A 14,306-nucleotide genomic window follows, 5' to 3' on the forward strand; every position below is an offset into this window, starting at 1 on the left:
ATTTCCCTCAGGGTCAGAGTGTGACAACACAACTGATGGACTGTTGAATGTCATATGATTACTCCGAGATGGATGGAACCTGGATGCTGTAATCTGATTGGTCGATGTGTGGCATTTGTTCCTCCCACCCACCTGTGATAGGTGCACTTCTGGTCCTTGAACATGATGGACACATTGCTCCCAGCGTCCAGGTTGCCGCCTGTGATGTTGACGATGGTTCCCCCGGAGACGGGCCCCCTGCTTGGTGTCAGGTTTGACAGTCTGGGGATCTGTGGGAGAGGGGGGGTGTCAAGATCAAAAGGTCAAAGATCAGACCACTTAAGAAACAAAAACCACCAATCATGTTGAAGCGAGAGAACCTGAACTGGGGCTGTGGGTGGTAATGAAAGTTTAATTCTCACTCCAGTTCATTCACGCTCTCATAATCAGCCTTCTCTGTGCCACGGCTCTGACTCATCTAACCTCACATCGTATAATCCTGTTACAAGCCCGCTAAAAAATAAACCCTCATTAATGTACATGTGTAAAAAATGGATAACGCAGCATAAAACGAGCACATAATGGTAACAATTATGCTGTATTTCAGGGTTTGAGACGTGCCCTTTGCATTTGATTAAGTGGGTACAGTACCGTCAATGGGGAGAGCTGCGGGAGCATATACATATATACGGTGTGTGTGTGTGTGTGTGTGTGTGTGTGTGTGTGTGTGTGTGTATGTGTGTGTGTTTGTGTGTGTGTGTGAGTGTACGTGTATGTGTGTGTGTTTGTGTTTGTGTGTGTGTGTGTGTGTGTGTGTGTGTGTTAAAAAGGCTGCTTTAATGGCCATTCTTGGTCCATTTTCAACCTCTTCTCATTAGTGGCTGTCAGTCTTTTCACACTGCAGAGAGCTCCACAGACCACTCAGCAGAATCCACTGTATGTGCTGTACAGCAGAGTCAACAGCCCCAGAGAGAGTGCTGCTGCTCACAGAGCGGTGTACTTAGACATCTCCTAACCCCATTCGTTTTATTTAAATAAACGTGGAATACGATATACCAGTGCCTTCGGAAAGTATTCAGACCCCTTCACTTTTTCCACATTTTAGTTGTGTGATAGACTCAATTTAAAATGGATTAAATTAAAATTATTTGCCATCAATCCACACACAATACCCCAGAATGACAAAGCGAAAACACATTTTTTGAAATTTCTGTAAATTTATTAAAATTGAAATACAGAAATACCTCATGTATATAAGTATTCAGACCCTTTGCTATGACACTCTTAAAATGAGCTGAAATGCAAAAACGTCATCAACAAATCGCTCAGTAAGTTGAACTGAGTCCATCTTAGTGCAAGGATAATAGTTCATGTAATTTTGGAATTAATATATTTGTTTTTATAGGGTCTCTGATTTGCATAGGAATCAATTACACACTGTGTAAATTAGGACGTCACTTCCAACTCAGCAAATTTCATATTTTTCTCTTGATCCTGACAAACTCCTCAGTTCCTACCGGTGACAAACATACCCATAACTTGATGCAGCTACCGCTATTCTTCACATGAGAGATGGTGAGGAAACTGCATTGCATGTGCTGGATTTGCACCAAACTTAGTGCTTTGTAGTAAAACCAAATAAACACATTTCCAGCCACTTTCTTTGCTGTATCACTTGAATTCATTGTTGCAAACACAATTATGGATATGAGAGATAATTTTCCACTAAGGGATTCTTTTTGGTCACTTGGTTATAGACCAATTTTATAAAGTGACTGAGATGATGTTCTCCCATCGACTGTGCTTTTTCCTCTCCACCATTCAACTTTGTAGATTTTGATTACATTTTAGCAAATTTTAAGAGTGTCAAAGCAAAGGGTCTGAATACTTATGTACATGAGGTATTTCTGTATTTCAATTTGAATAAATGTACTGAAATTTCTAAAAACGTGTTTTCGGTTTGTCATTCTGGGGTATTGTGTGTGGATTGATGGCAAATTATTTTAATTTAATCCATTTTAAATTGAGTCTATAACACAACAAAATGTGGAAAAAGTGAAGGGGTCTGAATACTTTCCAAAGGCCCTGTATATCGACCACACATCTCCCTCAACCACAAGATACACTGAGGAGAGACGCTACTCACCACAAAGTAGTAGTAGGTGGAGGATTTGGCCATGAACTCCGGTCTGCATTCTCCGACTCCCACACACACCTTAGCGTTGCCCGCGTACTGGCTCCTCTCCGCTTTACCCATCTCACACACAATCCTGCGAAACGGAAACAAACATGTTGATGTGTTCGGATATACACTCACCGAGAACTTTATTAGGAACACCTGTACAGCTTCTCATGGTGGAGGAACACCTGTACACCTTCTCATGGTGGAGGAACACCTGTACACCTTCTCATGGTGGAGGTGGTGGAACACCTGTACACCTTCTCATGGTGGAGGAACACCTGTACACCTTCTCATGGTGGAGGAACACCTGTACACCTTCTCATGGTGGTGGAACACCTGTACACCTTCTCATGGTGGTGGAACACGTGCACACCTTCTCATGGTGGTGGAACATGTGCACACAAAACATACCAGAATATGTTTTATATTTTAGATTCTTCAAAGTAGCCACCTTTTGCTTTGATGACAGCTTTGCACACTCTTGGCAAGTTTGTGTCCAAACTTTTGACTGGTACTGTATGCACACACACACCCACGCACAAATATATGTATATATATATACACCATTTAGCTGACGCTTTTATCCAAAGCAACTTACATTGCAGTGAGTGCATACCTTTCAGTATATATGGTCCCAGTGGGAACACACACACACACACACACACACACACACACACACACACACACACACACACACACACACACACACACACACACACACACACACACACACACACACACACACACACACGCTCAACATCTGTTGAGAAGTTTGAATGGGTTACGAAAAAGTCTGACCCGCGCCTTTAATACCTGACAGGAGTCAACCATCAAATTACCTCAAACTACTTAAAGTGGCTTATCACCAAAACCTACCTCCCATGGTTAAACAAAATATGTGCCAGCACTTTCCTATAGGAATGCTGATGTAGCGGATCGAGAAAGAGTGCTTTTTGAGGTCATATGAATAATAATTGGAGCTTTTTTTCCCTCTCCTGAATTGGCAGAGTGGGGCTTCAAATCCCTGCCAAATAACGCATTATTATATTCAAGTCTTAACCTGGGATTAGATGGGTTCTCATAAAGCTCCTCTGGGCTGTATAGAGGGCCAATGCTGCTGCACAGAGATGAGCTCACACTGAAGCACTGCAGCAAAAACAGTGCTAAGAGTTCACTAGAGGTCACTTGATAAAAATGTGTGTGTGTGTGTGTGTGTGTGTGTGTGTGTGTGTGTGTGTGTGTGTGTGTGTGTGTGTGTATCAGGGGAGGCCAGTGGAGGGAGAAATCAGAGCACAGGCTCATTGTAATGCATGGAATGGAATACGGAATGGTATCAAACACATACGTTTGATATGTGTTTCATGCAATTCCTCATTCCATTCCATGCATTACTATGAGCCTGTGCTCTGATTCCGCTGCTGGTGTGTGTGTGTGTTAGTGTGGGTACACATGTGCGTGCATGTGTGTGTGTGGTGTGTGCATCACATAAGAGCAGAAGCATGATGAACTGATAACCGCGTCTTCAACTGTGTTTCAACCTTCACCTGTGACTGCTGGGTGAGTGGACTGCCCACCTTCGTTAACTAGTCTAGTCACGCCACAGTCACACCCCCTCAGGTTCACGCTCTGAGTCACCTCATCTGATGCCTCAGGGGTTGCACTGCGGTTAAGATACGGTTGAAGTGCAGTCACAGCAAGTGTTGTCACAGCAAGTGTTGTCCTGTATGGCCTAAGGGAACGGCATAGCTGTGGTTTGGTCTGTGGTAGGTTGAGTTTTGGTTAAGTTGCATTCAGAGCGTGTATAACAATGATTGTACAGTTTGTACCATCTATATATATGTGTGTGTGTGTGTGTGTGTCTGGTTTGTGCCTGTGTGTATACGTGTGTGTCAGTGTGACTTACTGTTCAGCGGGGATGTAGCCCTCGAGCACAGGGGTACAGTCCACCTCTGCCACCTTGACGTTCCCCTGGATCTCCCTGAACTCCAGGCCCAGGTTCTCCCCCCGGATGGTCACCAGGGTGCCCCCCTCACGAGGTCCCCGCACCGGGGTGATCTGGAGAGAGGACACAGACAGCAATGTTCAGGATACATGTTCTCCATTAGAATGATGAGGAGATCAATGCACCGCGGAATGCTAGCTCAAGTTACAATATCTTTGATGAATCGCTTGAATCGGTGATTGAATTGTTACTGCGGTGATTAGTGAGTGATTAGTGAGCTGTGTTCTATGTGTTCTATTAATTTCTGCTTGGATAACTCCACACTTACAATATGAGGGGCTTAAACAGCTCAGTTTCACTTTAATATCCTAATCTATGATACTACAACAATAAAGGGCCTAGTAAATGATAACTCTATCATCATCCACAGCAGCTTCTCTCCATTCTCCATTCATCCAGATCCCAATTAGTCCCATCGCCGGTATTGTTGCATATTCAAATCTCAGCTTTTCGCATTAAAACACCACTCTTTCACATAATAACTCTACATTCATAATTGATCTGACTCTGGTTAAAACAGAGGATTTTATGGTGGATCTGAGGCGGGGGCCGTGTTATCGCGAGGGCTTGTAAAGCGGCTTAGTTGGAGCTCGTAACCAGCCCTGATTAAAACGCCATTCAGCACAGGCTGCCACGAGGAGATCCCCAATGGCGCACGATAACGCCGATCACGGCGAGCCAATCAGATTAGGCTATTCCCCCCGCTCACCCGCTTTGGCTGGATGAGGTCATCATGCAGTTTCGTCGAGGCCTCTTGCCAAAGCAATAGCCTAACACATCTGAGGAGGTGGAGAGATAGGGTGTGCGTTTGTGTGTGTGTGTGTGTGTGTGTGAGCCAGAGAGAGAGAAAGTGCCAGAGAGAGGCAGATGGAGAGAACCAGACAGACAGATAGCGTTAGAACCATAAATAGAGAGGTAGAGAGATAAATGAGGGGTCAAGACTCAGGGCCAAGGAGGGCAATAGTAATTTCTCAAATGAACACAGTACAGTACATAACAAACTCATAACGCACACCGGGGCAGCGTGAAGACAGTTATCATGTCACAAGCTAGATTGATCCATTAGATGTTCCATTGTTGTGGTACAGCTCAAACATCTATCAGAGCTGTAACCAGAGGAAACCATAGAGACTGATTAGTTTTGGCCCCTAATGCTTCCCGTCCAGGGGCCAGCTGGTGGATGTATGGACACATCAGCCCAACTTCAGCTCACTCCTCATCCATCTCTGCAAATAGAGCACCTTCAGTCCCACAGGGGAGCAGAGCTATTGTTAATAGCTTGGTGCTGTGTCATTCTCCCCTGCCATATAGTGATCTCCCACTGGGGTTAGAGGTCTCATTATCGCTCCACTGAGTGGTCATTTTTCACTGACAGATTGGGATATAGCAGTCCCTCTGGGGGTTTGGAGGTTTTGTGGAGTGTGTGTGTGTGTGTGTGTGTGTGTGTGTGTGTATGAAAGAGATAAACTACCCAATGAAAAGTGTTATCTCGTCTCATGAATGGACGGCCTTTCATGTGTACCTCATATGCCAACGGGTGTGGAATAATAAACACCCCCTCAGGATGAAATAGAAAGAAACCTAAGGGAACAATCTTAAGCATTACAATTCATGCAATTAAGTGGCATTGCAAGGCTTTATGGATCTTCGAAGTCAAGCAGCTATCAGAAAAGAGAGAGAGAGAGAGAAACAGAGAGAGAGAGAGTGAGCGAGGTCAGAAACGATGGAACGAGAAGAAAAGAGTGAAAGAGAAAGAGGTCTCTTTTCATTAGTGGGACGCGGCGTTGATTAGATTTGTGACTTTGACAAGCTAATTGACGGTTTGGTGGAAGCAAAACACTTAATCACTCCCTCCTTCTCCTCCTCTCGCTCAAGAACAGATTGTTCATGGGAGATGTCACTGTAATGAAGTGTATTAGAATGCATTAGGAGCTCGAGGGCTGAGCTGAGAGAGCCTTAAAAAGTCCTCCGTTGTGACAGAGTTGACAGTGTTTATGGGGACGGGAGAGGGCTACAATATGTTTCTGTTACGGCCGGGAAACGAGGAGAGGTGGTGTCCTGAAGGATAATTTCAGGGTCAGCTTAGGACAGAGAATGGAGAGAGAGCAGTGACAATGCTGTAGGGTTGTAGGAGCTTGTGTGCGTGTGTTGTGGGCCTATAAGCAGTACCTATCTATTTCCGTTGGTCCGCCCACGCCAATCTGAAGAAACCAATAAGGTGTGAGGAAACAGGATAGTTCCACACTGCACTTCTAGATTAATTGGAATTGAGACCAATTCCATTTGTTTCAGATCTGGGAGTGTGATTTGTCCAGGGCAGAAGTAAGGGAAGGAGACGCAGCCTTTGTTCCATGTCTAGTTGGCTTAGTTCCACACTGAATCCGGGTATACTCTGCAGCTCTGGGTGGATAGGCTATCCCCAACATCTATCACTCCTCCCTAGAGAGTCTAGAAAGGGGGATCCCCCCTCCTTTCTTTCATTCCCCCTTCATCCCCCCATCCTTTCTCCAAGGGATACTAAAGGGGGGAATCCCTCTCTCTGTCTACCTATCCATCCTCCAACCTGAATCGCTCACCATCTGCTTCTGTCTCTTTCCTCAGCTAGGGATGGAGGGATGCCCCTGTGTTCATCATCCCTCCTGGGGCGCAGAGAGAGAGAGAGAGAGAGAGAGAGAGAGAGAGAGAGATAGAGGAGGGGATTCCTTCTCTCCTCCTCTACCCTCATCACTCCATCCTAGCCCAACCTTCCATGCATCATCTCTCCCCCTCCCTTTAACCTCCATTTATCCAACCCCCCCTCCATCTATCCGTCTGGCGCGGGTCAGGGGTACTTCCCTCATACAGGGCCGCTGTCTGCAGGAACACCAGGTGTTAAACGGATGCATGTGTTGGGAGAATGGGAGCTCTCTGTCTTAACCTAGTGCACAGGGTTAAACACATGCGCGTGAGGGTTCATTATAAAGGAGATGAATATGAGAGACTGGTGTCTATCTAGAAGCCCTGAGAAGCAGCATATATATGGAACTTACTATAAAAAAAAAAATATATAGAGAGATTTACTTTACCTTTATTTTACAGTACTAGGAAGTCCCATTCAAGGTAAGGATCATCTAACCAAGTTTGTAATTTGGGTGAACTTTCCCTTTCTGCGCATACACAGCATCAGTAGCCTCACTGTACAGGTGAGGGCAGAGCTCTGCCAGTTCACGTCCATCAGAGGTGTGCATCACCACTAGCAGCAGTCACAGGGTGGCCGTGTGTCTAATCACATGTCAAGACCACGGGCAATCACGCATGTGACGTGTGTTCTCACCTGTGCACTGTAATTAAAGAGTGGGTGCTAGTATGTGTGTTCATGAATGTGTGTGTGTGTGTGCGTGTTTGTGCGCCCGCGGTTGTGTGCATGCGTGCTGTGTGATATATAGATGCTCCTCTCACATCCCCTCACCTTTGTGATGCGGGGGTGGGTGCACTTGCTGTTGAGGCCGTTGTGCTCCAGCCACTGGCTCTCGGGGTGGGGGCAGTGCTGCTTGAGGGTGCAGCGGTTCTCCCCCTTACACCACACACACCCGAACAGGGGGTCAGCCTTCAGACACAGGCCGCAGCTGCCCCTCTGGGCATCACACTTGTACAGGTGGACTGGAGAGAGGAAGGGGGGGGGGGGAGGGGGCACAGGGAGAATGCAAGTTAACACAAGTACTCAGACTCACTCAATATACACACAAAATAACTGTACATGTTGAGACATACAGACAAACACTATTGGTTAACACAGCTCAGAACAGATTACAGTGCATTCAGAAAGTATTCAGACCCCTTCAGTTTTTCCATGCAAACAGGATGCACCTGAGCTCAATTTCGAGTGTCATAGCAAAGGGTCTGAATACTCATGTAAGTGTGATATTTAAGTTTTTTATTTTTAATAAATTAGCAAACATTTCTAAAAACCTGTTTTGGCTTTGTCATTATGGGGTATTGTGTGTAGACTGATGAGGGAAAAAAAAAAAGAGAATTTAATCCATTTTAGAATAAGGCTGTAACATAACAAAATGTGGGGGGTCTGAAGACTTTCCGAATGCACTGTATGCTGGTATTTGTCTTTCCAATTCACTAACTGTATTCAAGCACTTAAAGAACATATGATTAGTATCATATTTATCTTGAATCATATTGCCTGATGTTTGAGAAAACATGTGTGTTGATATCTTGGTCCCTTTCCATCTATCACTCCCTCCATCGCTCTCTCCCTCCCTCCCTCCCTCCCTCCCCCTCTCTCTCTCTCACTCACTTAGCTCCTGAGACCACCGTTTCCCTACTCTGCTCATCCATTAGTTTAACATTTCATCTCCATGGAAACCAGCCAGACATTTGCTTTTTAATTGCCATTAGATGCTTGATCTGTCCATCAAATGGTGCCCCCAGAGCACAGCGCTCATCAGGCTGCCAGTGGGAGGAAGAGGAGGTGGAGGAATTCTGTTCATCTTAAACTCTCTCTCTGTATCTAAACTCACTCTCTCTCTCTCTCTCTCTCTCTCTCTCTCTCTCTCTCTCTCTCTCTCTCTCTCTCTCTCTCTCTCTCTCTCTATAGGCATCATACTCTCCTGTAGGCATAAACATAAACACTAACTGGAATTTAATGCAAATACACAATCTGCTGCGGGCCACACTGTGCATGCTCTTTAAAGCAACAGGGGCATTTTAACGCTGTGAATATAGCATGTTGACCATTGTTTCATTCACAGAGGGTTAGGACTATCTGTCCTAGAAAAGTAAATAGCATCTCATGTCTCTCCACTGATCCAAGGAGCTGTCTAACTGTCTAATGTTAGATAGTTATACGCACACACCACCACACCACACCACACTACACCACACCACACCATACCACACCACACCATACCAGACTAGACCACACTACACCATACCACACCACACCATACCACACCACACCACACCATACCAGACTAGACCACACTACACCATACCATGGGAGCACTTAAACAGCTCCACTCATGAGCCAATCATTAGAGTTAGAGTTAGCATGTCTGTAGTGGCAATGATGGGCTGCTGCTGTGGAGAGAGACAGCCAATAGACAGAGAGAGGTGTGAACGCAACAAGATGAACTCATGAGAGAGAGACAGAGGAGAGAGAGAGAAGAGAGAGAGAGAGAGAGAGAGAGAGAGAGAGAAAGAGAGAGAGAGAGAAAGCGACAGGGGAGATGGAAGGAAAGAGAAGAGGACGCCAGATGAGACGTGTGAAACTAACGAGGTGAACTGAAGAAGGGAGTGAAAGAGGGAGGGAGAGGGACAGAGGAGAGAGAGAAAGGAAAGAATAGAGAGAAAGAGAGAAGGATAGAGAGAGAGAGAGAGAAGAGAGAGAGAGAGAGAGAGAGCGATCGACAGAGAAGGGGCGCAGAAGGAGGGGAGATGAGAGAGATGGAGAGATATGAGAGATGTGGCAAAGTTAAGAGGGAGCCGCCCAAAGCTGCTGCCTCTGCGGTGTCAGGGGGAATGGATACCGCACCGCCGGCCTGTTGCTATGGAGACTGGCTCCAAGGGCAACTATGGGGCGGCGGCGGCGATCGGTGTGTGTTTGTGTGTGTGTGTATGTGTGTGTATGTGCGTGGGACCTCACCTTTGTTGTCCCATGGGTTGTCAATGCTGAAGTCGCCGTTCCAGATGACCGTCAGGTCCACAGGGAGGCTGCTCATCTCTATCCCTTCATACGAGTACTGTCGCCGTGGGGACCATAGGCAGAGAGAGAGAGAGAGAGAGACAGAACGAGAGAGGGAGAGGGAGAGGGAGAGGGGGAGAGGGAGAGGGAGAGGGAGAGGGGGAGGAGGAGAGAGAAGTATAGGACATGTTTAGCTGGTACACACAGCAGCAAAAAGCCTGCAACCATTCTCTCTCTGGGTCACTGAGGCCACATCTCCAGCAACAAACATCAGCCCCTGAAACCCGGTCAACAGGTGTTCATGACAAACACAACTAAACAACAACACCACCGCTGGAGATGTGATGACTCATGCTAGTTCACCATTTGAGAAATGCGTAGGTTTTACAACGATCAGTCTCATGCCTCAGATAGACTGTGTGTGTGTGTGTGTGTGTGTGTGTGTGTGTATGATCACCCACATGCATTATATACTCTCTTTCACCAGCAAATGACACGACGACACCTATCTTCACACGGAGCCAATGAAAAACAGGTAGGAGAGACGGAGCGAGGCACTACCACCCAACTGAGGATAAGCATCTCCTGCTAGCATCCAAACCCTTCTCATTGGAGCCTTTCATGCTTCACACAGCATTGTTCCAGGGCTCAGAGGAGGGTGGGCTCAGAGGAGGGTGGGCTCAGAGGAGGGTGGAGCGTAGAGAGGGATCTTAGTTGTTGTTACGGTACTTCAGTAAGCAGGGGAGGGCACGTGCTAGGCAGTGTGGATACACTGGTACAGGCTAGGTTGTGGAGTCAGCTCTATACGACGGATTGACAGAAATTGGGGATCTATTTGAACAGTCAGCAACAGTCAACATCTTACTAGCTCTCCAATGTGAGGAATATATGTTGGTGTGTGTGTGTGTGTGTGTGTGTGTGTGTGTGTGTGTGTGTGTGTGTGTGTGTGTCCTTGGGTTGTTTTGTGCTGTAGCACATCATGGGAAGTGAGTCAGCACTGCAAGAGGAGGTGCAAAACATGGATCCTCTTGTCTTTCACACTGAAGTCTCACCAAAACACCGCACATCCAAAAGACCCACCCCCCCCCCCCCCCCCAACACTCACCGAGGTGTTCTGGCACTGGACGCTGGAGCTGTTGAAGCGCAGGGCGGGCACCCGCTGCTCCACGCCCTGGATGGTGAGGACACACTCGTAACCGCGTTGTCCTGACTGGGGCTGGGGCAGGTTCTTGGCCCGCAGTGTGATGGGCTTCACCACGTTCACCGGCACCAGGATCCCCTCAGCCTTCAGCAGCTGTGGGCACTCCTGCAAAAGCGACAGGGAGAGCTGGTCAGGAGGACCAAAAAAAAAACGATAGGAGGAGATGTTTATACTCCTCATAGACATGGATAGATTGTTGCAATTTGATTGACTAATTGATTGATTTGATTAGCTAATTTTTATATATATAGATAGATATCTATAAAGTTGCTTTAGTGCTGCACTAATAAGCAACAGTACACACATAAAACATTTTCATTTTCATGCATGTGTCAAATTAGTACAGGGGAGAAGCCTGTCCTTGCAGTAGCTAGTGATGTGCGGTCAAGTCACAACCCACAGTGCTGTTTAACTGCAGTTATTGCATAACTACCATCAGGTCACCAACACTTAGCATGACTTTCAATTGTCACTCAGTGAACTCAAATTTGATTGAAAACCCCTCTCAAAATGAATTAGTTAACATGTTGTACTAGCAAAGGGTACAGAATACACTTCACAATATTCACAAAGCCACTCAAAGAGAACAAACTCACACAGAGGAGGACATACTCTATGGTACCACCACTGAAGCCCATGGAAGAACATGCACCAATTAAAACCATTCTGATCGAGACCTTAGTTGAATAGAATAATAGACCAGCCACTTAGGCAAGATGGCCTCTCTCTAAAGTAGTCGGGGCGAAGGCTGGTCGAGGGGGTATTGTTAGGTTCTAGTGGTGAGGTAGCGACAGAGAGCCCTCATCCAACATCTAAGCGGTTTGGAGGGCGTGTGAGTTCAAGTCAGACTGAGTCATATCAACTGTCAAGAAATGAATGTGAGGGTTATAATGATGGAGGGGAAGCTATTACACTGACTTGTAAAAGAACAGTTTGGATGTTGAAATTGCTGAAATCGTTTACGAACTAGAAATAACAAGTTCCGACTGACAACGATATAGGTGTAATGAAAACCTGCCTCTGGTTGGGAGGGAGAGAGAGAGAGAGAAAGAGAGGGAGAGATAATCAGAGACAGAGACGGAGAGACACTTGGCAATTTAATGTCTAAAATTAACAACCAATTAACTCAGGTGAGTGGCAGACTAGAAATAACCCACCTGTGACACGGCTGAATGACAGAGAGAAAGGAGAGTAGAAACAGGGGTGGAATATTTCTGCTGAAGTCCCTTGTGTCTATGACAGTGTCTACCCTGCTGCATACCAGTGTTCATTTTGTCAATGAAATTAATGATAAAAATATTGATCTTTAATATTGAACACCTATTTTTCTGTGACTCAATAGACCCAGGGTCCAACTATAACTATAACAGGGTCCAAACGAAACGTGTTCATTTTGGTTGACTAAAAAAACGAGACGAGACAAAATGATCACTCTGACTGAAATAACTCTTGGAGAAAGCTTTTGCACCCACAAACTGACAGGGAAAAATACGACTCATCTCAAGACAGTCAGTGAATCTTCGCGTTTGAGGAAGACATCTGGCCTTTATGTGCCCTGTCCAGGGTTGTGTCTTTTAGTCTGCTGCAGAGTAATGTGTTCCTCTGCTAATCTGGCTGTTGGGGAGAGAATCATGCCGTACTGTAGGATGTTATGCAGAAATCAGTGATTTATGTTTATGGGTCAATGAGGCAATACAAATGTAATGTGACTAAGATGTGACTGAATTAAATGACATTAAGTCGACTAAAACGACCCATAGGTTTTGTCATTTTGACAATAACTAGACTAAATCACTATTTATTCAAATGACAAAAATATGACTAAGATTTCAGGCTATTTTAGTAAAAATGACTAAGGCTAGACTACATCTAAAAAAGAGTGCCTACAGTCATTCCATATGTACACTGAGTAGTGTCCTGGTGAGGCTGTCTCACACTGTTCTCACTGTGGGTTCAGATAAAGAAAGAGTGGGAGGGAGGGAGGGAGAGAGAGAGAGAGAGAGAGAGAGTATGACAACAAGAGAGACAGGCAGAGGGAGAGATAGAAATACAGAAAGTGCAAGAAACAGACAGAGAATGAGAGAGCTAGTGAGAGAGAGAGAGAGAGAGCATTAGCAAGAGAAAGAGAAAGAGAAAGAAGTGGGAACAGATAAGGTGTCCTCTCCTCTCGTTCCTGGAGTTGAGAAGTGAAGCGGTGCACGCCACGTTGGCTCCGAGATAACACTTGTTTGAAGTTCATTAAAGACACCTGATTGGGTTAGGCTGAATGACTGGCTGGCTGGCATATACAATGCTCCATGACACTGCTCCAAAAGTCATTATAGATAAATGAAAGTGGTTGAGTGCACAAGAGGTTCAGGAGGTGTACTGTAAAAATGTTTGCTTTTACAGAACAAACAAAAAAAAAAGAATCTAATTTCCATTGTGAATGGAAGGCCCGAATCCCTGGAGGATGGCTGGTGGCGATTGTGAAATATGACATCATTCTGAAGAATTTGAATTCATGAATTGCTAAATGGTGGACAGCAGACACAATAGACAAGCTTTTAGACATGACTTCATTCCATGTGGAATGACTTGACCTGAAGTTGAACCTCTGAGATCAAGGCATTATGATGATTACTCAGAGTGCACAGACACACACAGGTCAGGGTGGGGATGAGGTGATAGATGCTGGGTGCATCTCAAAACCACAAATCACACCAAACCACAGCACACCTCAGAGAAAACCCCCTTACTGCATCAATACCGTCTCTCACACGCACGCACGCACGCACGCACGCACGCACGCACGCACGCACGCACGCACGCACGCACGCACGCACGCACGCACGCACGCACGCACAGCAGAGGAGAAAAAATAAAGAAAACAACATTCCTCTAAACTAATTACCACTGAAGGTTTGTTAAATGATGTATTAGAAGCAGGGGGTTGCATAAATTAGCACCAGGTTTAGAGTAGGATGGAACTTCAAACATTTGCATATTACAAACAAGACGTACAAACACACACGCGCGCACACGCACACACACACACACACACACACACACACACACACAGAGTAACCACTGCCTTAGAAACCCATTACACCTATTACACCCATTACAGATAAACATCACTCGTCACCGGCATACATAATCTCTTGCATCATCTGTCATTGTGACAAGAGCAAGGTGGGAGGGGAACTTTGAGAGTCAGATTTCACTCCCAGCTCAGCCCCCCTCCCTCCCTGTTCAATAACACCTTCCACATACTTCACATACAGCT

The 14,306-nt window shown here is 45.7% G+C and overlaps 1 protein-coding gene across 1 annotated transcript in view; it reads right to left on the minus strand.

The window, feature by feature from the left end:
- The window catches only part of plxna4 (plexin A4), a gene marked incomplete at its 5' end in the record, with an annotated part of 203,377 nt that overhangs the window by 42,413 nt on the left and 146,658 nt on the right, over positions 1-14,306 (minus strand). Inside the window, 6 exons of the mRNA XM_083691882.1 lie at positions 133-269; positions 2,126-2,249; positions 4,065-4,216; positions 7,612-7,802; positions 9,799-9,895; positions 10,943-11,143. Of these exons, the coding sequence (XP_083548008.1) occupies positions 133-269; positions 2,126-2,249; positions 4,065-4,216; positions 7,612-7,802; positions 9,799-9,895; positions 10,943-11,143 (902 nt within the window). The remainder of the gene's footprint in view (positions 1-132; positions 270-2,125; positions 2,250-4,064; positions 4,217-7,611; positions 7,803-9,798; positions 9,896-10,942; positions 11,144-14,306) is intronic.

The sequence above is a fragment of the Argentina silus genome (genome assembly GCF_951799395.1).
Source record: "Argentina silus genome assembly, chromosome: 20".
Classification (NCBI taxonomy): Eukaryota; Metazoa; Chordata; class Actinopteri; order Argentiniformes; family Argentinidae; genus Argentina; species Argentina silus.